At 38.6% G+C, this 25,230-nt stretch overlaps 1 protein-coding gene across 1 annotated transcript; it reads right to left on the bottom strand.

Moving 5' to 3' along the window:
- Nucleotides 1-382: 382 nt before the first annotated feature.
- RFC3 (replication factor C subunit 3) lies at nucleotides 383-8,567 on the bottom strand. The gene is made up of 9 exons (XM_066177440.1): nucleotides 8,444-8,567; nucleotides 7,197-7,334; nucleotides 6,597-6,664; nucleotides 4,806-4,903; nucleotides 4,349-4,530; nucleotides 3,971-4,107; nucleotides 3,746-3,844; nucleotides 2,635-2,704; nucleotides 383-1,349 (listed from the first exon to the last, which is right to left on the bottom strand). Exons 1-9 carry the CDS (start codon nucleotides 8,528-8,530, stop codon nucleotides 1,158-1,160), a joined length of 1,071 nt encoding a protein of 356 aa, XP_066033537.1. The 5' UTR covers nucleotides 8,531-8,567; the 3' UTR covers nucleotides 383-1,157.
- Between the last annotated feature and the right edge of the window lie 16,663 nt (nucleotides 8,568-25,230).

The raw sequence follows: 25,230 nt of genomic DNA, 5'->3' as shown, positions 1-25,230 counted from the left end.
AGCTTTAAATACTATATAGTAATAGCCTAAATTAGCACGGTGAAAAAATAAAGAGCATGAATTCAGTATTTTAGAGTACCACGGTACATCGACATAACATGTGAAAGACTTGCAGCACAGGTACTGTTGGTTTTCTATTTTTATTATCATTACTATTATTTTGGGAGGTTGTTTTTTCACTTTTTCTTGTTTCTTGTATTTATTAAGATTTTTTTAAATTTCAGTGGCTCCCTTCAGTCTTACAGTGTGTGTAGGATATCCAACCTCATCTACATCAAAAGCAGATGAATGCACCTAGGCAGTCACAGTGTAAAACACCAATTCAGCATTTTTTCGTATTTTCCAGAATTTATTTTGCCATGTTAAAAATCTCACATATCAGTTTAAGAAGTGAAAGATATTTATTAAAAGCTGAAACTTTGCCTTTCATTAAAAAAAAAAACAACAAAAAAAAACAAACAGTCAAAGGAGTAACTTTTACCTGAACAGAATTACATAGGTTGAGGTAAACCCAAGAGTGTCAGACATCAAGTGGACTTGCTTTATGAAGGTATAATCCTTCTAAAAAAAAGGTGTTCCATGTGGCTTACAAGCAACACCAAAGTACTGTTCCTCCACAATTTCAATGCAACTGCTTACAAAGAAAAAAAGAAAGAAAACATTTGATGTGAGCACACCAAAGAAAACACTGAGGCTAAAAAAAAAAGAAGCCAGACAAACACTAAGATGATAGATCAGCAGGCAGAACATACATGCTCAAGGTGGAACTTAGCAGAACACAGAAAAAACATCTTTTTCCTTCAGCTTTGCCCATCTGTGATTAACAAACAAAAACCAAGCATGCAGCACCTGTGTTCTCGCTTCTTAATGTCAGCTTACAAATACTGCAAGGCAGCTCTGATCTTACACGTCTTCCAAGGCAATGTGTTGTCTTTCAAAAAGGCCAATGCATTTTGTATGGATCTAAAGATGGATTTGTAGCTGTCAAACAATCCATCTGGTTTTTAAAGCTGAACAAACATTGTTTCATTAAACAGAAAAAAAAAAAAAAATAATTGACCTTGAACTAGACCCACATGTAATCAAGCGCTGATAAGGAGACGTGCAACACCATTGGTATCTTAATGCAACATTCTGTGTGTGACTTTGGGAATCAGTTAGAACATCATGTCATCCAGCCCATCCTCCATGAACTTCTTGTAAATTGCCATAAACTTTGCAACAAATGCTTCCAGATGATAAATGGCTTTGCTGCCCAGTTGCAAGCGGTGCTCATAGAAGGCTGCCATCTGTGCAACTTCTCCTTTCAGTTGTCCATCACAATTATTTAGAAGTTCTGTCAAGAGACCCTAAAATGGGGAAAAACAGGGCAGTATTTAAAAAATTAGATATTTTTTGTTAAGAAGATAACTTTGGTTCTCTGAAAATACCCAAGCATTAACCAGTAGTTCACTCATTAATCCAACAGAAAATATATTTATTTACTGGAATAATTTATGCCTTAATAAAAGAAAATTAATTAACCTCATCTCCAAATACTGTAAGTATTTGCAGTGCATTGATGATACATTTACAGTAGAGGTACTGCATGTAGGCACATGGCCTGAGGGGAATTCTTATCAAGACAGCAAGTGTATTAAAACCATTTACTTCTATCTTGACAGCATCAAGCATGAAGAGAAACAACATGAATAAAAAACAAGGGAAGGGTTATTTAGAATTTAAGTGTCTCTGTCTCTATTTATGAACATATTTATGTGCAGACACACAAGACAACTTGACTGCAATACTTTAGTCATTACAAAACCCCAGACTGCATTCTTTTAGAGATAGCAATAACATCATCGCAAATCCATCTCAATTAAAACAGCTGGGAAGAAGTGAAAAGTATCTCTAGACCATTTCAAGTTTATGAAGAGGAAGTGGGTAGAGAACATGCACCTCTTTCCTCTCAAACACAGCAATGCAGGATCTAGTAACCTCCTGTAAGAAAGGAAGGTTAAAGAAACACCTAAGTACCAAAACCATCAGAAAGCAGAAATTGGTTAATATGAAAAGAAATTATGTCTGACAGCAAAGCAAACATTACTAGGCTAAGTTGCAAAAATTATTTTTCATCTTTGTTCTACTCTACCCATCTTCAGGATTCTTTCATCCTGCTTAAAATAAAAACATGCACATCCCACTTGCTTTTTCCCTCCCAAGGTGATGTTTGTCTTTGAATAGTCCTGCTGGTCTAGCATCCTTCAGCACACCTCTCCACAAACACATGGCAAATGTTCAACTCATAACAATCAAACTTTTATAAAAGAAAACCAATCATATCAAGATTAGCCCACAGAATCATATAATCATTAAGGCTGTGAAAGACCACCATGACCATCAACTATGCTTTAATATAGTAACTGGCCTGAGAAGTCCAGGGGACTAAGTGTCCTCCTTTATTTTTACTTAGCTATGATGCGGTTTTTCTTTGACCACTGAACAAGTTTTAGTCTGTTTGGAAAAGACACAGCTTTTCATCAATAGTTGGATAATTTATGATGTTTTGGTGTATTTTTTTAAAAAAGCTTTAGTTGAGACTGTCCCAGTATTAAAATTTATAACACATTAAGAGCTAGATAGTTGAATTACCTTCATTATAATCTCAGGAGGGATGCAGTGTGTCAGGAGCTCGTAAAGCCGTCCACGGACTTCTAAAAGCCTGTTGGAAAGACACCACAAAATATGAGAAGTATGATCCCAAAGCACACTAATGTCTTCTCACAACTAGTGAAATACACTTAAGGAAAAAAGGCAATCCAAGCAAAGTTTCTTTTCTGCCTTTGGGTTTGGGTGTTATTTTGAAACCAAAAGCATTGCATGAGCCAATTTCAATTCAAAGGCTGCACATCACCTTTTACTCAAAAGATAAATGACATATACTCTAGTTACAATGGACTCATTTAATCTAGAAGCTACAAGGCTATTATAATTTGTCTCAGGATTGTTTCCCTTTAACTCTTCTTCATATATAAGTTATTTATGCTTAAGACTAGTGAGGAGACACAAAAAATTTATTAGAGCCAGAGAGTTCCTTTATGCTGTTTTTCTGTCCTCATTGTTTAGAAAATGGGGTAAGACAATTAGGTGGCAAAACTGACACAATTAGTCAATGGTCAGCTTTTGATAACAGGAGGGCAGATGCTACAAGCATTTAAATTAAGTGACATCTCATGCAAATAATACATGGAACAGACTATAAGGATCAGGCTTTGGATGTAACAGTGAGAGGGATACAGGGGTCATCTCCTGAAGTGCTCAAGAAAAGCAATCATTTGTTACTTCCAGTTCTTTAACAAAGGTGCTTTATGCTAAAGATGGTCAAAGAGAAACTTCAAGTAAAACAAACCAACCAGAACAACCACACACACGCACCACCCCCCCACCCCCCAAAAAAAAAAAACCCAAAAAACAAAAAAAAAGCCCACCAGGAAACACAACATGCAAATAAGCCTATGGTCACTATAGATTATTAAGCTTTGACAGGGAAAAGCAACAGTTCTTCAGTTCCTGATACTCATTCAGCCTTCTCTGGCAATTTTAAAACTCAACTCCTCTGGCTGGGATGTACCAACTCCAGTAGAAATACAGAAAATTACACATAACTGGAAATACCACATTTTTTAATACAACTTTTTTTTTTTTAGGTTCCACAGTACATGGAAAACATAATTTATAGCTCTTAACAAGTGCATTCACCTACCTTTGTGGTGTCTGTTGAGCAACAATAGCATTTGCAGTTTCTCTCAAATAAACTTCCCAGTCCATCTCAGGAACGTCTTGATCAGCAGCAAAAGGATACCTACAAAATAATATTTTTTAGAAATTACAATCAAAGCAAATTGCAGCCTGTTTTAACAAGGCCTTAGAGGCAAGGTCATTTATGTGTCTGACAGTATAATTTACATTGATTTTTGCAGTGACTTACTGTTGTACTCTGCAGGACTCACACATAAGTAGTGCTTTCCGAAGATTCCTGCCAGATTTCTCTGCAATCCTTTGAGCCAGTTCCTGAGGAAGAGTCAGGCCTTCTTTCTTACACACACTGGACAAGACATGGCAGATCTAGACAGAAAACAGATAGCAGGAAGTACAATACTTAGCAAACCGTTCAGCACCTACAGATTCTCCAGTTAGAAAGATTCCTGGACCAGAGATGGACCAGTCTTTCATAGGCCATGCTTGGCAAATCATCCAACACAAAGGAAAACTAGGCCCTTATGTGAAAATAAAATGTAAGTCCCCAGCAAGAACCTATCTAGTAAGAATTTTAAAGTAACTTAATTTTGCTTCTGTTTCAACGTACATCTTCAATGCTGGGAGCAGGCACTCGAACAGCCAGGCATCTGCTCTGAATGGGTCCTATAATTTTTGACATTGAGTTGCAGCACAGGATCAACCTGCAGGTCGCCATGTACTTCTCCATTGTTCTTCGCAAAGCATGCTGAGCATCTTTAGTCAGTTTGTCAACTTCTGTTAACAGCACCACTGAGAAAAGGATTAAACAGAGTGGGGTTCTGTATTATTATCAAATCTTTCTAAGAAAAAAATGCTTTTGACATACAAGCAATAATATCAAAACAAGTGATAATACACAGAAAAAGGCAGCATGGTTCCACAGGCAGGAAAATAAAGATTAAGATTACCTGTGTGCCTTTTTGACTGCACAATGTTCACACAATATACAGGTACAAACAAAACACTGAACTGAAATCTCCTCATGATTAAAAAGTATTTTGACTGGTTTTAACTGTTTTACTCACCTTTAAAATCTCGTTGAGTACTTGTCTCAAGCTGTTGGGACTGTGCCACTGTCTTCAAGAGCTCCTGAATTACCACACGGTCGTTGTTTCCCGCATCACTGTACCAGGAGTTTGAATAAATCTTGTTTTAAAACAACTTTAAATTGCATATAAAATACATCCTCCTAAAGTCAATTAAATGAGCAAGAATGCTAAAAGAATTCAGAAGCTGCTGAGTTAGAATTAAACTAACACCCATATCCTTTTCTGAAAGTTACCTCCTCTATGATAAAAACAACCTAAATCTTATGCAGCTGCAACTGGATTATAGAACTGTATTCAAATGTAGTAAAACCATTGTTAGATGGTTTTTTCACTCATTAAAATAGAACATATTTTCTTCAGATGAGAAATCTAAACTTTTGTTATCTACAGTTTGAACCAGGACACACAATGTGAACTTTTTTACTCATTATGGGAAGAACAATTAAACCTAACCACATAATAGGATGAGAATACTCAAAGGACTGATGTAAATGTGGGGTTTTATTCTGCACAGTCCTTCCCAGAAATTCACTTCCTCTCTCTGTTAGTCATTCACCCCATTCCACATTACTCAAGATGCACACGACTTCACCATTGTTATAATTCAGGCAAACTTCACAGGCCACTGCACAGCACAGAGGTTTTACTGTCGGGTCAGACATAAACATGGCAATTGCTCAGTCACCGAAAGCCTACGAATCAGGATACTAATTCTTAATCAAAACTCAGTACTTTCATATTTAAATGGAAATATAAATTACTTTATGCCTCAAGCTCCAAGTACTCTATACAGTGTAACAGGAAAAGTATTAGTATTATCAGATTATCAGAGCTGGATTGAATGGTCACACATTTGATTTTTTTTTTTGCTCAGTGTGTGTTTTTTTGTTCAGTGTGTCACCAAAATGACATATTCAAAACAGTGATTACCAATAAGCCTCAGCTTTTATTGATAATTAACTGATAATTATTTGTGTCTGTATTAAAATACCAGCAGATACTCACTAATCAATAAACAGATTAGGTGAAGAATGAGTTTTTAAAGGAGACCTGGCACAGTAGAATAACTTCTAAAACGCAAGGCAGCATGAGCTATGGTTTAGCAGTGACCAACACAACCCAGCACACAATGACACTCATTCACTGTGATTTAAAGCAACATTATGGGCTTTCAGGTAAATACAAATATTTGCGTTGGGTCTTGGAACTATCACCAGCAATTTCGTAACTGCCAAAAAGATGTAAGATAGCTCCCATTAGAGCTTTTGTTGTTTAAATCAATTCTGACCTCACTCAAGACAGGGTCCACAGTATTTTCTGGTGGTCTTTCCCGTGCACTAAACACTTCATTTGGAGAGTTATAGGGTAAATCTTTCTTTCAAATTCCTTTATTATTGTATTTGTGAGAGATCTAACGATCTAGAGGTGTTAGTTCCAGTAGAAATTCTCAATTTCAACTGAAATGGTGAGATCTGTCAATCCAAAATTGTTTCCATTACCCAGTCCTCAACATCAGTGTGCTTATGTAGCCAGTTAAACAGAACATTTCTGCCTTTAGTATACAGCTCTCCAAATTTTTGTTCAATTAGAGTAGTTCAATTAAAAATCCTCTCCCTGCTCTCATTTGCAGACCAAACCCATAGACCATTACCTAACTTGCTCAGGCAACAAATCAGGCAATCAGTCCCTCACACACCCAGGCTGCAGGCACTCACAACACAGCCCGTGGCTCACCTTTAGAGTGAGGCATTTTTACTGCACACTTACCTTGGGTTAACTTCAAGGTGATAATTACTTGCAATGGTGCTAATTTCAATCTTCTTCTTAGAGGGTGCCTATGTAGAAAATAAGCACGTTAAGCTTCAGTAAGTGTTCTAAAAATCTCTTACAGCTTACACCTGGCTAAGTCACAGGCAAACCAAGAGTCTCAGAGATCAAAGAATTCCCAAGACACAGGCTTGCTTATCTCCTATGGTCCCAGCCCCACCTCCAAAGAAAAAGGGAACACTGACACAACATCCAGCCTGTAAAACACCAACAGCAGAGAAACTATTGTCCAAACTGAACTGTAAACAATAAATTTAAAAAAACACTCTGAACAAAAACAAAAACCTACACTACAAGAACAGCCAACCAGGCATTGAAAACAAGAGAGAACCCCACATCTTGAAGGCCTAAACAACATCTGGAAAATAATTCATTCGTATAACCAAACTGGTATGACTAATTACATAAAAAGGTCTAAGGTACTAGGTGCAAAATAAAAAATTAATTTTTAAAACTCAAATAAATACAAAGACCCCACAACAGAGACATGTCAGTATTTCCACATTATTTCATTGCAGATGGGAGATTTATTTTTTTTACCGTTATACTCTGATGCTCAATCCTCAGTTTCTCCACTCCTGCACCATATAATTCCCTTAACAAACACATTATTCTTGTCTTTTTTCCAGCTCCTGATGGTCCATACACCAACAGATGAGGAAAGTCACCACACTGAACCTGAACAAAAAGAAACGAAGATTAGTTAGCTACCACAGTATTTTCCTTATAAAATCATTTATCTTTCCATTTTCACCCAAGTTTACATTAAATGACTTTTCCAGCTCCATCACAACATAGCACCTGGAATTAAAACTGCTGAAATCCTTTCCTGCAGCAACATTTCTTACAGAACATCATATTTTTCTGAAGGCCATGTGCAACTCGTTCAACTTTAAACACCTCACTGCTTGAAAAATATCCCAAGCAAACCAACAAAAAAACAAACCCCAAGAACCCCCCTCCAACATTCATATGCTTCCCATGGTTACTAGAGTGACAGCTGTGAGAAACACACGGAGAAAAGGTTTGAAACAAGGTTTAAAGCAGATGCTTATATATAGTTACGTTTAGAAGTTTATTTCCTGAAGAGCATGACTTGGAACACATTTGACCATACCCCACAGAAAGCACTTGGATATCACCCATCCCCGGGGATGTGCCACTCGGCACATCTGGCAAGGAAAGCAGTCCGGACTTCCATACCCAGCTGCTCGCCTCAAAAAATTTCTGCTAACACGAGGCAAACAAGCCAAGCCCTGTTCTCAGAGACACTGAAACCAGCAGGAAGGACATGCGCACACCACTCCTGAAAGAGTCCAGCCACTGATTCCCTCGGCATTACGGCCACCCTCCCAAGCAGGGCGCGATGCCGGGACACCTTCCCGCGGCACGGGCTCCTCGGGAAGCCAGGGCCTGCACGGAGGGAAAGATCCCGAGCCTGGCCGACAGGAGCAGCGCTACGGTCCCAAATCCAGCATGGGTCAGGCTGGAGCGGATCACAGCGGTCCAACCTCTCAAAGCACAGGGTACAGGATCGCATCCAGATGATTCCCGACTATCTCCAGTGACGGAGACTCACAGCCACCCTGAGCAATCTGTCCCAGGGCTCGGTTACCCGCACAGTAAAGCTTCCCCCCTTATTCAGGCGCAACGCCGATCCGGGGGGAATCTCACTGCGGGGAGGAAAGGACCGAGAGGACCTGAAGGCCGCCGGGGCCCCGGGCAGAGTCCGGCGGGGATGCCGCCGGAGCGCGGCGGCGCCGGGCAGAGCCGAGTGTCTCACTGACCAGGTTGCGGAGCCGCGCCGCCTGCTCGCGGTGGAAGTCGAGGCGGGCGAGGGAGCCGGGCCGGTGTTTGTCTGCCCACAGGCTCATGGCGCTCCAAAAGCCCGCGGGCCGGCAGCGGGAGGCGCGCTCCGTACGGCGGCCGCCGAGGGACAAACTCCGGCGGCGGCCCCGCCCCCGCGGCTCCCTCAGAGGGGCGCGGCGGCCGCGCCCCGGCCGCGGCAGATGCGGGGTTTTCCCTTTCGAAGGGACAGAGACGGTCCCTGAGCCTTGGCAGCGGCAGCCCCTGTGCTCCCTGACGGGCTGTAACAAAAGAGCCCCTTACCAAGCGCTGCGCAGCAGATTAACTCTGCCCGCCAGCCCAAGCCAGCGCGTCCGGGGAGCGAACCCCCCGAGCTGCATCTGAAATCACTCCTCTTGCGGCTCATTCCAAGGAATCACAGAATCAGTTAGGTCGGAAAAACCCTGTGAGATACAGCCTGTGACCCAACACCATCAACTCAACCAGACCACGGCCCTGAGTGCCTTATCCAGTCTTTCCTCAAACACCTCCAGGGACAGTGATTCCACCACCTCCCTGGGCAGCCCATTCCAATGTCTAATCACACTTTCTGTGAAGAAATTCCCCCTCCTGTCCAACTTAAACTTCGAATGGAGCAACTTGAGACTATAAACAATCGGTCGAAGGAGGTTACAATCAGACTGTAATTTGGAATGTGAATTCTTCAAAAGCCCATAACACCTAAAAAGGCTTGTTTTTATTTCTTGTTATTTGGTGGGAGTTATTGATGATGTCCACTGTGATCTGCTGATGTTCATCTAGCCATTTGATTCTTAAAACTGTATCTCCTGTGCCAGTTCCTTTACTTTTATGGCAAAACCCCCCCCCAAAAAAAAAAACCAAAAAAAACCCCCAAAAAAACCAAAAAAAACCCCCAGCTTTCAGAAGGATTTGGATTATTTTCTTCCCTTTCTCAAAAACTTTTTCTTCACCTTCACTATAAATTAATGAGTTGCCCACAATATATGTATCACACAGTGAATTTTCAAGTTCCATCTCTGTGTGTGGCTTTGTGTATATACAGAATATCTATACAGAGAATTACACAAAAAATATGTATGTAATAGACAGACTTATTTGGCTCTTTGTCTTGTAACCCTAATAAACAAAGAATATGCACAAGTGATATTATTTAAAAGTAGAATTCCTTGAAGTAATGGAATATGGATATCTATACACATGAATAGTCGAAAATGTGTCAGCCTTTTTTTTTTCCTGATACGATTTCTGTGAGGAAAAAAAAAAAGTAGATTAAATGTTCATGTGGCTGTTCATATTTTATCAGGTCTGTGTGCACATTTATTCACACAGTCAGAAAGCATAATGCAGGTAATGGCTACTCTAACCTAGACATTCGAGTTACTCATGAAGATCACAAAAAACTGCTGGGAGCACAAGGGAGTAGAGCACTTTTCATCGATACCATGTTACCTGCCTGTCTGAAATAGTTACATTACTGCTCTCACCTACATTCATTAATCAGTTTTATTTGCAGATTTAGCAAATTAGCAAATTCTACAACTCCCTGACAGAAGAGTGTAGCCAAGTGGGAGTCAGCTTCTCCCAGGCATCCAGCAGCAGGACAAGAGGACACAATTTTAAGCTGCACCAGGACAGATTTAGGTTGGACATTATAAAGAAATTCTTCACAGAAAGGGTAATTAGACACTGAAATGGACTACCCAGAGACTGGTGGAATCACTGATCTTGGAGGTGTGTAGGGAAGGACTGGATGTGGCACTTAGTACCGTGGTCTGGTGGACAAGGGGGTGTTGGGTCATAGGTTGGACTCAATGATCTCAGAGGTCTTTTCCAGTCCAGTTGATGCTGTGATTCTCTTGGTACTTCTTTGTCAGCACTGCCCTGTGCCATGACGGAGCCTGTGAAAGTTGTAGAAATATCCTACCCAGTGCTTCTACCAAGCAGGGCAGGACCTCCTGTTCCTTTGCCATTTGCTACATTTACATTTTGGGGTCCACAGTGTTTCTCAATGCATGGCTGTTCTCTCTGCTTCGTACCTACTGCTCCTCAAAGTAATCTCTGAATTTGAACATTAATTTATTTGGTATTCTCTTTGGTTAGCTGTATTTATTACTTGCCTTTTTATGCTTTTCCAGATCCCTAGCTCATTTGCCTGACTTTTTAATAATTTCTGAATGATGTGCTGCTCTTCTTGTGTCTATCAATGTCACTTAATTGCAACTTCTTGATGACTCCTTATAACCTACACAGTTTTTCCAGCCCCCAGAGAGCTTTTGCTAACTCATACCAGCTTCCAGCAAGTGCTCTGACAGGTATTCCAGGTTTTTAAAGTACCAGTGGAAACAAATCCTTTTTGCATGAGGTCAGACATAAGGGAGAGTGGTCTCTTAGATACTTTCAGCTTCTGAAGAGATCAAGCCGTGAAGACATAGCATGTCTGAAAAGCCCAAGGCCCTTTTTATTATTAGCTCTATTTATTATTAAAATTCCATAAGATTTCTTCTTATACTGCATAGAAAATCTTGGAAATTGTGCCCTACCTCTGCAATGCATTTAAGTATGGGCTTATACCTAAACTTTCAGTTATTTTGTGCTATATAAAGTAATTAGGCAAATGAGCAAAATTAATTTGTTAAGTAAAAATCTTGTCATTTTAAGACCTGTGACTGCATGAAGCATTGCAGTTGTGGAACTTTACATCTGATTAAGATGGTCTACAATGTTTTGATTTTCTGCTTCATTAATTTTTTAACTTCACTATAAATCTAAACAAAATGAAATAACTATCTAAAATGGAATGCTTTGGCCAAGTGTATTACAAATAAATTAATGTGAATAATACAGGAGACTCTGGCAATTTCAGTTGCAGTCACAATTCACTCAAACACAAAGGCTTTTAGAATATGTCTTCACTCATTCTGTTCAGTCCAGCAGAAAGGTCAAAAGGTAAGATGACTTCTCTGCATGAATAAACTAGACAATGTATCTGAAAATAGAGATTTTAACCACAAATGGCATTTTAAGCCCCTTACTACCAGCAGCCACGTTATCAGAAAGTGACACAATGTCAGGTACTGTAAGAGAAGCTCCATCTTATACCCAAATTGAAGCAAAACTGTAATATCTGTGTCCTGTGTCTAAATATATATATGTGTGTGTGTGTGTGTGTGTGTGTATATATATATATATATATATATATTTAAACTGGCTTTAGACTAATTATTGAAGCATTAGAACAAATTAGATAGTTGTTACACTGACCTCCAAAATATATTTACAGCATGATTGGTGCTAGCAAACCAAGTAAGCCATTAAAATGTCCAAGTACCATTTTGCTGTACAATGACCTGTATTTTTCAAACAGAAAACTTTCTGGCATCTTTTGATCCTTCAGGCTGCTTATCTGACTGAGATAGGTTTTTCTTTTCAGTTTCAAGTATTTCAGCAGATCACTGCCACTCTGTTGGCTGTCACTCTAGGTTATGTCCCCTGTCCTCATCAGAGCACCTATATTGCTCCAAGTAAATTGTAGTACAGCAAGGAAGACTAGATTACTAATTTGAAAAAAACACCATAATAAAGTGACATCTGTTCTACTGGTGACATGCTGATGTCACGCATATTGAATTTGACAGTGGAAAAAACAACTAATGGTGATAGCCAAATAAAAATCTAAAATAAGCCTATCTCATATAGATTGGCAGCAGCAAAGAAGCTGCTTCATTATAAGAGAAGTAAAACCAAGAAATCCTTTTTCTTCAGGAGTCTGATGGTTTATCTGACAATCCTTTATTTAATCTGGAATATTAAAGTAATAGAAACCTTATAGAAGTTTTCCATGCAAGGATGAGACAAAAAAGGTGTAAAATACTTCTTTACAACCATTAAAAGTGTATTCTGGAAAAGGCTATGGAGTTAATATTTAATTAGAGGATACATCCTGTGCATCAGTCATTACCATAAAGTTTTTTTTACATTTGTCCATCTGGAAAAGATTTTAAAAAGCCCTTTCATAAAGATGAAAATAATTAGGCGTGTAAAAAAAAAAAAAAAACACAACAAAACCACCCAGGGCACTTGTTCTGATGTAATCAGTACTCCTTCATGTTCCAAACCCTGCTGCTAAGAACCAGACACTTCTCAGCTTCCCCAGTCTCTAATTTACTTGGAGAAACCAAGAAAAAAAGGTGAGATATGTCTTGCTGTTCTTAAGCCCTCTGTGGCCTCAATTGTGCATAGCTGTGCAAACCTAAGACCCCTTTTTTCTCCCAACAGTAAGAATTGTCCAGCTACATGTGTAAAGCAAGATTTACAGCAGCATAGTTAATCATAATAGAGAAACATAAGGAGGCTGTTAACATTGTTCAAATAGCCTGAACATAAATTCAAACATGTGTCTGGGGACATGTAGAATCACAGATCCATTCTTCAGATGAACCTCAGCTATGTTGAATACATGCCCATTTTTCTACTGAAGGTGTTGTTAAAAACCGTTGGCTATTTTCATGTGTATTTTGGGTCTTTCCCCCAGAGATTTATAAGGTCACTGACTAAAACACACATTTATGTTCTTCAGTTTCCACCAGCCTGCATTTTTGCGATAACAGAACTGGAACAGAAAGGAAGCTCTTGTCCATTAAGGATTGCAGATTTGAACTTAAGTCTCCTGAAAGTGTTCTAAACGTGACTCAGTGAGTTAAGAAATATTCAGCATTCTTTTCTGGGGTGTTCTACATAAGACACATAAGTACCTTATGGAAACTAGTCCATAGGATCTGTAAAGAATGACATGCTGTCAGATATTTAAATATATAAAGAAATGTGGTGCTTGTCCTGTAATTAGAAATCAGTTTTGTGAAGATGTTGACATATGATGTTTTTTGTCTTTTTCTAGATAAGGGTAAATGTCATGGACAGTGGCCTAAGGATTATTTCTAAATGTAGGTATTTTGCTTCCATTCTCATCAGGACTTGAACTAGATTTTTTTTATTGACCTGAGTTACTTTTACAATGAAAAAACCAATGACAATTAATGCACTTTTGCAAAAAATTAGATGAGTGTAGAGGAAAAAGGTTGCACCATAGATATCTTTGCCTGTTACATCTTAACTAATGTGGCAAGGATAATAAGTGGTTTCTAGATTTCTAAATTTTGATACCTTTTTTTAATTTAAGTTTTAATAAATAGTTAAATTAAAATTTAATAAATAAATTAAGTGTAGGCACCTCTGAACACATCTTGGTGTATATCCAAAGATGGCAATAAATGTGGTATGTAAAAATCAGATTTCTCTTGAATTCCTATAAAGTAAGTTGCTAGAAAACAATGTTACCCAAACCTGTGTCTGTCCTGTGCTGCTGGCAAACCACATTGTTTCTCCTAATCATGGTTTTCATACATTTACTGAAACTCAAAGGTTCTATAGCACATACTACATTTCATGAACACAGTAATATTTCGCATCTTGGGTATCATAATTTCATCTCCTATAAAATCAACAACTTACACTTGTAGAATCTCTTTTATTCTGGCCACAGCAGTCTTGCTCATGTCTCCTAATTTGTCTTTTCCCTTGAAGAGTAATTACATTTTTGTAGAATCAATGGGCATACCAAAGCTTTTGAATTTCCTAGTTTTCTCCAGAGACTCTCCATTTTCAAAAGAGCTTTCATCTTATGTTCAACTTCAGTTTCCATAAATTTTGCTAATCTTTCAAGTTTTGTTTTGATGTCACTCAGTCATCAGAGGTTTACTCAGATTTATTAGCTAATTCTGAGGCCAGCCCTGTTCATTCCCTGTTAGGTGGAATCTTAACAGCAGTGTATTCACATATCCTCACTGTAAATGTGTGTCTGTTATAAACACATCCATAACAACATAACAAGCTACATCATGCTACACTTCTTGGTTTTATACATTAAAATATCCAATACACAATGACAAAGGAAATCTGGAGTAGAAATTTAGTTTGAAAAATGTTTACCACAAATATATCCACCTTTGGTAACAGCAGACTTGTCCACATAACACTATTGCCTAGTTGAGGTCTTGGAAAATTACCACAGAGCAATACACACTATAAAAAGCTATTAGTATTGATAGGTCTTTCTACAGCTGTATTGCTATTGATGTGAATGGGAATGAACCACAGTCCCAGAGCTCCTGGTGCTGGAGGGTTTTACCAGCAGAGATTAAGTGATTGACTTTCTGTTCTTCAGCATTACAACACTATAGTGACAAAACTGCTGCTTTTCTTTTTGTTAAACAAAAACCAGTATCATGAGGTTTTCTGATCATTCCTCTGGTTCTTATATTTCTTACACAAGGACACTTTAAAATTTAGTGTGTTTTTTTAAAGTTGGCAATGCAGAACCCAGCCCTAAATGCTAAGCACACCTTGAGGAACAGTCTATTATGCTTTTGAATTTAAGGAAAAGAAGACGTAGATTAAATATTTTGCTTTTGTTCTCTTCATCTATTTTGTCCTTCCACTTCTTCAGGTATCAGTCTGAATTTACACTTCCTTACAGTGAAAATTCATTTTCAACTCTGTGAAGAGCCTCTTTTCAAGCTTTAGTGCAAGTAGAATTAAGTTCATATGAATGATTTGCTGTACTCATGACAAAGCTGTGCTCTTATTTTGTTTTGCCTCAGATGTTTCTCATCTGGAAGAACCACCTTAAACCAACAACGTATGCAGGCCTTGAAGAACCATTAAGTCCATCCTTTGGAGATGCAGCAGTTAAAATTTATGGATTATTTTCTAGCTGCACATATGTGACTGCACTGTTTGCAATAGAAAAATGCATAGGCTAACAACTGATATATTTTTAAAATTATCTAATGAAGGACCTTCCAATTTATATAAGTCAGTTGTTTATAGGGATACTGTGGCTCTGAGTAGCATTCAAAGCACACTGTCACTTTTTCTGCCTCCTACAGATTTTTCCTTTCTGGAAGCTGTTTTTTGTTTTGGTATGTCCTCTGCACTTAGGTGTCATTCCCTTTTTCAGTCCCAAATATCTTTGTGTGATGGCTAATTAGACATCTGTATCAGAGGTCAGAATTGTGATAAATTCTTTGTACTTTTAGGATAAGTTAATAGGCTGCTTGATAGGAAAGAGGTCAAGAACAAGACCAGTGTATCTTGCCTCTTTGGCTGCCACTACTATTCTTTGGACCTGGCCAATGAGTTCCGCTGGAGTGCTCTAGACATACTACCTGCAGATCATGTCTGGAAGGGTACATAAACTTGTAGAGTTCTATTTGTGCAAGTGACCTTTTCTTGCTAATCACGACAAAAACCTGTAGTAGTAAATAAAAGCAGAGAATGGCCACTCTCAGTAAATTAGATGAGCTGTCACCAAAGGTTAGGGAGGAAGACACCAAAATGTTTGTTCCCATCCATGGGACATGCTGAATTTTGGGTTGAGTTGCCTCTCACCAGAGTAAGGTTTTCATAGTATGAGGTGAACATATGTCTATCCTGGGGCATGACATAAGTGCATATGGCTTGTTTTGGAGTATGAAGGGCCTGCTAGGGCAGTGCTGGGGGGGGGGGAGGGCATAGCATGAAGGAAGTTGGATGTGTTGCAGTCGTTTTGTGCTGCCTGTTAGAAACAGCACATGCTGTCCTCAAGAGTGTGCCTTGGCATTGGCTTAGGAAGTATTAGAATGGGCCAAAATGATGCCAAGGAACATGCTTAGTCTTGCTGAGTATGAATGAGCAGGGTTATAGTGCTTACACACTTGCTTTGGCCTCTGTCACTTTCCAATGTAAAGGAACATGAGCCTCATATGGCTTGCTGGTCTTAGCAGCCAGGTATGCAATGGCCAGCCTGCTCTGCTGATGGGCTCCTGAAAAACCTTCAGCACAGCAAGCAAACTGCTTATGTTGCTTCTGGGAACTAAGGGGCACAAACTCAAAGTAGCGCTTTCAAAGGTTCAAAACAAGAAGACTGTGGTTCTTCACACAGGTCATAGTTTTAGAAGTCCTTGACACAGGATACTGGGGAGGCTAAAAGTTTACAGAAGTTTAGGGTCACATAAACTCACAGAAGAAAAAGCTGCAGTGTTTACTGGCTTTGTGGAAGTTACATCTGGCACAGAGAGCTCCTAAAACAGCATTGTTGAAGTTTGGGAGAATGTTGAGGGAAATTACCGCTCTATATTTGCCCCACTTACATACTCTGTCCTCTGTACCTTCTGTGACTGCTGTCAGAGACAGGATACTGAGCTGGAGTTGTCTGGTCCAGCTGAGTGCTCTCCCATATTTATCTTCTGTCTCACCTCCGTCACTGTGCATGCATCCAGTGAACTCAAGACATATAGAGTCTGCTGCTCGGACTGCTCATTTTTTTTTCCATTGCTTTCTGTGGGGATTTAGTCCAGACAGGATCAAGTAATGTATTTTTTCAGCACCTGCAGACCTCGGGTGTTTTCTCATCATAAGCTTCCTGCTTAGCTTAGTATTCTCCTCTTTAACTTTTCTGCCATTCTTCCACTCAGCCAGAGCAGACTATTTCTTCTAGGAAGCAGAAATTTCACTTTTTAGGCCATTAGTGCCTTTGCTTGTAAATTATCTTCCCCCCAGAAAAAGCTGCTGTAATTCTTTAACACTGCCAGGCAATAAACCCTCCTTTCTCTTGTAACTTTTCCTGTCAGCACTTTGTTTATCTGTTCCAGAAAGTCTGCCTTTCTAAAGCTTTTTTGGTAGCCAGTGGAAGAAGTCTTGGGCCTATTTGCATTCTGCATCAGTGTGCAGTGTCTGAGCAGCAGCATGAAGTGTCTGCACTTAGCGTGTCAGATATGTCACAGCTTTTCAATTTCAGCTCTGCCACCACTTTTTACCTTCAAATCCTTCAACAAGCCCATATCTAGAAAATAGAGCTGTAATTTACTATGACATGACTTCCCCTATTAAAAATGAGTACATCTGTTCACTCAGCTATGGGTTCCTCAACACCCTCCAGTACCAGCATAATTAGAGTTCTGATTGCAACCTGCTAATGATTCCTCCCCCAAATATCTCCCAATCTAATTTTAAATGCGACATAACAAATGGTGCTAATAAACAACAGGGAGAGAACATGATATGGGTAAATGAGTTATAGCAGTATCACAGAGGAAAATTCATTTGCACATAGATACAAGTGTGAACTCACAAGCTTATATAGGCACTAGATGTTTAAGACTGTAAAAAGACAAAGACATAGACATGAAATACATTCAGGACCATATCACTGCGTTTATCTTGCATGCTGTGCCTTATCTAAATCTTGTTAATGCTATATATACAAACAAAATTTGCTTCTGTTTCTAATAGAAATTTTCATGTATTTTTAATACACATCTAAAGTCTTCATCTTGTTCTAGGAGGTATATTATTATTTCAGGAAACTTGGTTTTATCAAATTGGTGATTGTCAAAACAGTTCTGAGACCTTCCACTGACTTCAGAAGGCTGCTGATGAGCTTCACTGATCATGTGAAAACCATCCTGTATCTGTAATCAGAGAACCCCTGAGAAAAGTCAGATAAGCAAATTTAAAAGATGATCCAATTAAAGTTTATGGTACTATCAAAAGTTTTAATTATTAAATCAATATAGAAATGGGAGGGATTTTTATCAAAGTGAAGGAAATAGTTATTTTGCTCTTGATTTCCATAGGTTCAGGATTTTATCTATAATGTACAAAGGAACTTTGATTTACTAGATTTAAAATCTTACTGATGTTGCAATATGTTTAGTAATATAATGGAGTATTCATTCTTGGGCAATCCAGCTGTTCTGCTAAACATTATAGAAGCACCCTCAGGTAAAGCGTCATTGCTTTCCTCTCCCTTTTGGTTTTGCAACTTGTGTTTATCATTGAATGCCATATGGTGCAGGTTCTTGACATCATTCATCAATATAGCAACATGCATTCTGTTCCCTTGTTGTACACACTAGTGTCAGTCATCTTGGCTTCAGAATAAGGGATTGTCCAAAAGTTTTTTGTTTCCAACAATCAAACACTGTTGATTAATTATTCATGTAAACTTAATTATTATCCATTTAATTGATTTAAAAGGTAAAAAAAAAAAGCTACTTATATCCTATATATCAAAGAGTAAGCATATTGCCCAAAAAGATCAGAAAGAATCATTCTTCCCATGCAGTAACTGATAAATAGGTGGGTGGTTAAGAAAAGGGTTTTTTTATCTTGCAATGTCAGATGTTGATCAGAGATTGAAACAAGATTTTATCTGTTGATCTGCTGTCTTTCTAATTTAGACTCTTATGTTTTTTAAGCCTTGGAATTATTTTGTAGGTAACTAAGAAATACACAGGCATGCTAGAATAAGTTATTCTGCAATTCAGTCATCTTTGTTAGGATTGCCAAGGAGGAGGGCAGATGTAATTAGCAAAATTTGCACTTCGTCAGCATTGTCAAAGTTACAAGTTTCTATAGAAATATTTGGAAGGTATTCAGCAGGATATAAGAGTTAAGGAAGTGATAACAGATTTTTTTTTATTATTATTATTTTAAATTAATGTATATCTGCTGTTAGGACTGATTATTTGTTTTGTTCCAAATTGTGTTCTATTTAAATGTTGCTTTATTCTTGATCTGGCTGAATGTAATCTTTGATTTTTATATGTTTATATGTCATATGAGGAAATCCTGGATTTTAAAATCACTTCTATTACACAGTGGTTCATTTGGACAGAGTTTCATTTGGAGCAGGAGTTTCTGCAGTGTCATGGTTATCACATTTGCCTATCATAAAAGGTGGTTTGAAACTGGGTGGAAACACTATGTTTTGGGGGAGCAAAGTGCTTCTGACTGTAAGAGAAGATCATGTTCATGATCACCTGAGGATTGTTCATAAGTCTATAGGACCTGCTGAGTTGCATTCCAGAATCCTGAGGGGATTGGCTGATGTAATTTCCAAGCCATTCCCCATCATATTTGAGAAATCATGGCAGTCAGATGAAGTTCCCGGTGACTGGAAAATAGGAAACGTTTTACCCATCTTTAAAAGGTTAGAAAGGAGGACCCTGTGAACCAGTAACCTCTGAGCTTCCCCTCTGTGCCTGGGAAGGTCATGGAACAGATCCTTCTGCAAGCTGTGCTAAGGTACATGGAGGACAGGGAAGGGATTTGAGACAGCCAGCATGGCTTCACCAAGGGCAAGTTCTGCTTAGCCAACCTAGTGGCCTTCTCCAATGGAGGGACTACATCAGTGGACAAGGAGAGAGCTACTATCTATCTGAACTTCTGTTAAGCTTTTGACACCATCACCCACAGCACCCTTCTCTCTAATTGAAGAGAGATGGATTTGGTAGGTAGACTATTGAGTGGATAACGAATTGCTTGCAAGGTTGCATCCAGAGGGTAGTGGCCAATGGCTCAAAGTCCTGATGGATGTCAGTGTTGTCCCCCAGAGTTCTGTACTGGGACCAGGGTTATTTAATGTTTTCATTAATGACACAGAATTATAGAATCATAGAATCATCAAGAGACCTACAAAATCATCCATTCTACCCAGCAGTATCACTGTAACCCCTAAGTCACTAAACCAGATCACCCAGTGCAGATCCAAATCTCTCTCTAATCCATCCAGGAATGGTAACTCCACCACATTCTCCAGAAAACTATTCCAATGCCTGTCACCCCTAAGAGTAAATATTTTTTTCTAATATCTTATCTGAATCTCCCCTGTCTCAGTTTGAGGCCATTGCCTCTGGTCTACTCACTGCAGGTGTGGCACAAAAGACCAGCCCCCACGTCACTACAAGCTCCTTTCAGGGAGTTGTAGAGAGCAATGAGGTCCCTCCTGAGCCTCCTCTTCTCAAGACTAAACAAATCCAGCTCCCTCAGCTGGGGATTCTTTATTATATTAAAAGCAAATGCAAAGATGAAATCTAATTCAAATCTATGTAAATTAAATTGTTCCCACTGATTACAATGGAGGATATTTCAAGAGGTCTACATGTCACTGCAAGTAGAGTAAAAATCCCACACATTTTGCAGAGAACAGGAGATGGCTTTGAAAAATCTGGCTTAGACAAGATAGCAAAGGCAATGTACAGAAATACAGGTGGGAGTTTTTTTATTCCCTTTATTCAACTAGTTTTCACCCCTGTTCTCTTCCCCTCTGTGCCAGGATATAATATTGTCTTGTATCTAACTCTGACACTTTGTGCTGGTAGTGGTAGTGTGATGTGCAGAGGAAGGTTTTTAGGCCCTTGCTGCTTCCCCAGACTAGCAAGGTTTCATAATTACTCTTGAATCCTAAATCCCAAGTTCCTTTTCCTGTGAGCTTGGGAATCACGCTGATTTTGGTGTCTGGGAAACCTTGGTACAACAGGAAACTAAGCAGAATTTTAGGCCAAATGAAATATCAGTTTATAATGCAATTTTGAAAATCTGCTGATATATGCAGTCTCAGGGCAAATTAAAACCTCAGCAGGAGTAATGCCATGCTGTGCAAAAATATTGCAATTGATGCTTCTATTTTTTACTGTAATTGTCTGAGACCCTCAGGAGAATACATACCAGACTCCAAAGGAAAGTGCATTTGTAAGCTCTATAAACTGGTGCTTTGAACAGCACAGGGATGTGAAAAAGAAAAATGACACTTCATGAGGTTCTGGATGAGAAAAACAAATTAGATCCTTCTGCTATAGCTGCTGCTACTCATATACTCACAGGTTTGTTTTTGTTTAAAAATAATCTAAAGTGCTTTTTTATTGTAAAAATAAATTATTGCTCATAAAAAAAATTCAGGAGGTGGATGTTTTATTATCATGGCTGACACACGAATAATGTGCTGCACGAGAAGCTTCCTACTGTGGCAGAATTTAAATGTTAACAAAAATTTAAGTACTTCTCCACAGAACAGGAGATTTTATTGCACTGCCCTAAATGTTCAGGTCATTTCCTCATAGGTAAAGTGATACAAATCTGGCTTCAGCTGTGTGTGTTCTTCTGGTCCTGACTTAACCTCTTGCAAGCATTGCCTCACATCCCCAAGCCAAACAGAATCAACCCTCTCTACAATCAGAGAAGGCAGTGTGTTGTGGGCCCCTTGAGGCCTTTTTCTGTATTTCTCTGCTGTCCTCTCTCTGGACTAAGGTATCAGACTCAAATGATTCAGGGACGGATTTCTGATGTAGATTCTTGTCAACAACCAAGGGAAGGTAGTCCATGAAATTATTTTTAAAACCACCATAGAGATGTTGAATTTCAGTAATGTTGATCCAGGTAGCTCTTGGTCCTAACCAGCCTGAAAAGATGCAAATAATCTGCCTTGCTGTGTGCTTCTGCTTCCAAGATTAAAATAATCCTATAACAATATGGATGTTATGATGATGAATACTGGCCATGTTTTAAAGGGTCCAGTGACAGCCAGTCCCTCTGAAGTGGGAAAGGAGGAGTCACACAACTGGTGACCGAATGCAGAGTCCATTTCCTGCTGTTTCCATGTAAATGGGGAGCCAGTCCCTTGTTTAAATCTCTGTGACTACAAATACAATGTGTAGTGCTTATTAAAAATATAACTGTCCTATATATAATAAATGCTCTCCTACTGGTGCTAGGAAAGAAAAAGGCTTTCTTCAGGATTTTTTTTTCACTTGAAATCAAATTGTAAGGTTTTGTCAGCTCCTACAGGAGATCTTTAACTTTCTGCTCCATCACTTAGGAGACTTGTTCTTGCTGTCACTGGTTAATGGTAAACAATTATCTGTATTCCTTAACCAAGCTACCTACCTACATCACTTTTTCACCCTCAAAACTATCTCATCAATCATACCATTAAATTAAAATAATAAAAATAAAAATAAATGTAACAAAGTGTCATGTAAACTCTCTACAGTTAACAGGAAAATCTGCATTACCTTGGGAATTCATATTACTATTTTCTTTAAAAAAGCATTGCTCATTAAAAAATATTTAGTAGAAACATAGAGTTTCCTACTTTTGTATCATCACAGAAGTGTGGCTAGTTTCCAGCCCCCCATCAAGGAAGTATGATTCATCAATAAATGAAAGAGAATCACATCTTCCTTATGTACTGCTACCCTTTAACTAAATGTTAAATTGAATGTGCCTTCAACACTAAAGCAGCTATAATAGTCACCTAGAATCTCTTATGCTTCAGTATATTAAATTTATCATTTAAAATATATAATAGATAAATGTCATTCCAAGTATACTGCTTAAGATCTGTTGAAATACACTTTTTCCCCCTTACTTTTTTTTTTACTCTATTACAGTGACATCCAGTAATTCAGGCAAAATTGTCTATGTGCTTGGTCACTCAAGAAACAAAATTGAGTAATACATTTTGTGCATATCTCCTTTAGCTCCATGTTTTCATTAGCCATTGTTCAAGTGTTCAAAATTCAGAGGTTTGTCTTATAAGAAGTTGTTACAATTCCAAACAGCACCTGACATTTGAAATTTTCAACATACTTTGGAAATGACCCCTAAATGGTCACAGCTGTATGGATATATCTGAGAATTTTCTTCCAGCTCATTCTTTTTTAAAGTTTTGTCACAGAGAAATGAGAAAGGAACCACTCCCTCTGAGAGCTGAGCATGTTTGTGTAGGCAATAATAGTGAAGCCCTGTAATAAAAAGATTAGTCCCTGTAAATGTGGCATTTTCACGGACATTCTCCTCTTCCTTATTTCTCATGGCTTTTCAGTTTAAATGGTTAATCTAAATATTAAAAAGCTGTTTGTTCCTCTAGTGATAGGTTACCTACAAAGTGTTGGTGGGTCGATATGTCTAAAATAGCATATATGTGAGTGTGACTGCTATATTTATGTCGCCAGATGAGATTGTTGTTTGAGGTAACACTGAAACCCCTGTGCAACAAGGGGTCTCCCCAAACTTCTCCAGTCCTTCCCGTTTGGTGCTGCCAGCCGGGAAGGTTACAATCAGGATCCCAAGTCATAGACCAAAGCTGTCTGTGCTCCTTGAGTACAGCTGTTGATTAAGGAACATGCTAAAACTGGGGGCCATGGAAAGTATTTGCTTATTTTGTCTTGATTTTATTGCTTCCTGAAAATCCAAGAAAAGTCAGAGCAGTAAAACATTTCTGAAAAGGAACATCCACTGAATAATGATCTCATCTGGAAATCACCAAGCTTGTATTTTCAACTGCTTAGTGATTATTCTTTTAAGTCAAAGAAGTGTTGTGGGTGGATCCAAACTATTTTTCCAGCTCTTCATTTCACAAGAGAGAATCAGTTTTCTTTGTCTGTTTGTAACTTGATTCAGGTTTCTGCTTAGGTCAGCAAACTGAAAAAACACAGTGATTTGCATGGTTCTGTGACCTTCTGTTAGAAAAAAATAACAAACATCTACAAAAGAGGTATATCTGCGTCACGAAGCTGGGCTAGGACTGCCCCTTTCTCTGCCTGCCAGGGTGCAACCTGTGATGCTTTGGGGTCTATATGGATTCACGTAGCTTTGGGTCAGGGTGCCAGGGCCCGTGCCTGGAGCACAGCAGCAGGGAGCTGGGACTTGCATAGATCCAGTAATACTGACACTGAGTATCTGCACTATATCTAATGCTGCTTTAAAAGCTGCAATCCGGGATTTATGGTTGGAAAAATCAGTTAGACCAATATACCTTGCTATCCTGTTGACATGATTTCCTTTTCAGTGAGAGACTGATCTTAATAATTATGATTCAAAACCGTGACGTTATTGAAATTCTTCCTATAATTTATTTTAGATAGTGGGTCGTTTGGGTTTTTTAACAGGCCCAGGTCTCCCTGTACAACTGTGTTCTCCTGTCCCCAACTCTGGGCTCTACCCTGTAAGAGGGCTGCAGCCCACGAGGTGGCAGAGCTTGCCTTGGAGAGCAGCCTTTGGTGAAAAAAACTTTTCTTTTTTTTTTCTGCTAGCAAAGCTCCCTCCCCCGCTTTCTTCCATTTGCTCATTAATTGCAAATGTAGCTTCCTTTTTGCACATAAATCCCAATTTCCTTAGACAAATAACGGAAAATATTCAGCCAAATGTAGACATGGAGATCAGTTTTTATATTGATTTTGATTCAAAGGTTCTTCTGTCAACAAATATAGGAACCTTTGTCTTAACTTCATTTATGTCAGGAGCTTCAAACTAGTTGAACAAGCTGTAATTTGTTTAACTTCACTGAAATTTAACTCAGTTTCAGTGTTTGTCTCAAAATTTGGAAATGGCAAAAACCAAGTGAAAAATGCTCAACCCTTCAGTTTTTAAAATAGCAAATAATTTTTAAAAAAAAAAGGTTTGAAAATCATTCCCCGACAAGAAATGTCTGTCACTGTTTAGAAATTATTAAATCTTCATCTGATTATCACAGATATTTGACATGAGCCTACTCAATATAATTGACCAGTAAAGAAGTTGCAGCATGTGACTCCATTTGATTTTGTTCCTTTTTCCAATTTCCAGACCTGATAGGGAGAGCAGATATGATTAACGTAATTCTAAATCAGAGCCAGCGATGTTATTGTAGGAGTTAGTAGCAGTGCAATGTTCATACTAAGTGTGCCAATCCCTACAACAAAGCTGAACAGGAGAGTTATTTAAAGAGATTAAATGATGCAGAATAAAGCTTCCAAAAGCTGTAATTGAAAGTGACAGAAGCATTAGCTTTGAAACAAGTAACATTCAATCACAGAGATTATACAGAAACATAATTTTTGTATGTTGTTTTCTTCAATAGAATTTAATTTTAATCTGTTGAGACAGCTCA

Source organism: Chamaea fasciata, unplaced genomic scaffold, assembly GCF_029207755.1.
Source record: "Chamaea fasciata isolate MVZ Bird 193981 ecotype frontalis unplaced genomic scaffold, bChaFas1.0.hap1 SCAF_2, whole genome shotgun sequence".
In the NCBI taxonomy this organism is placed as follows: domain Eukaryota; kingdom Metazoa; phylum Chordata; class Aves; order Passeriformes; family Sylviidae; genus Chamaea; species Chamaea fasciata.
This window is presented reverse-complemented; position numbering and strand designations above follow the sequence as displayed.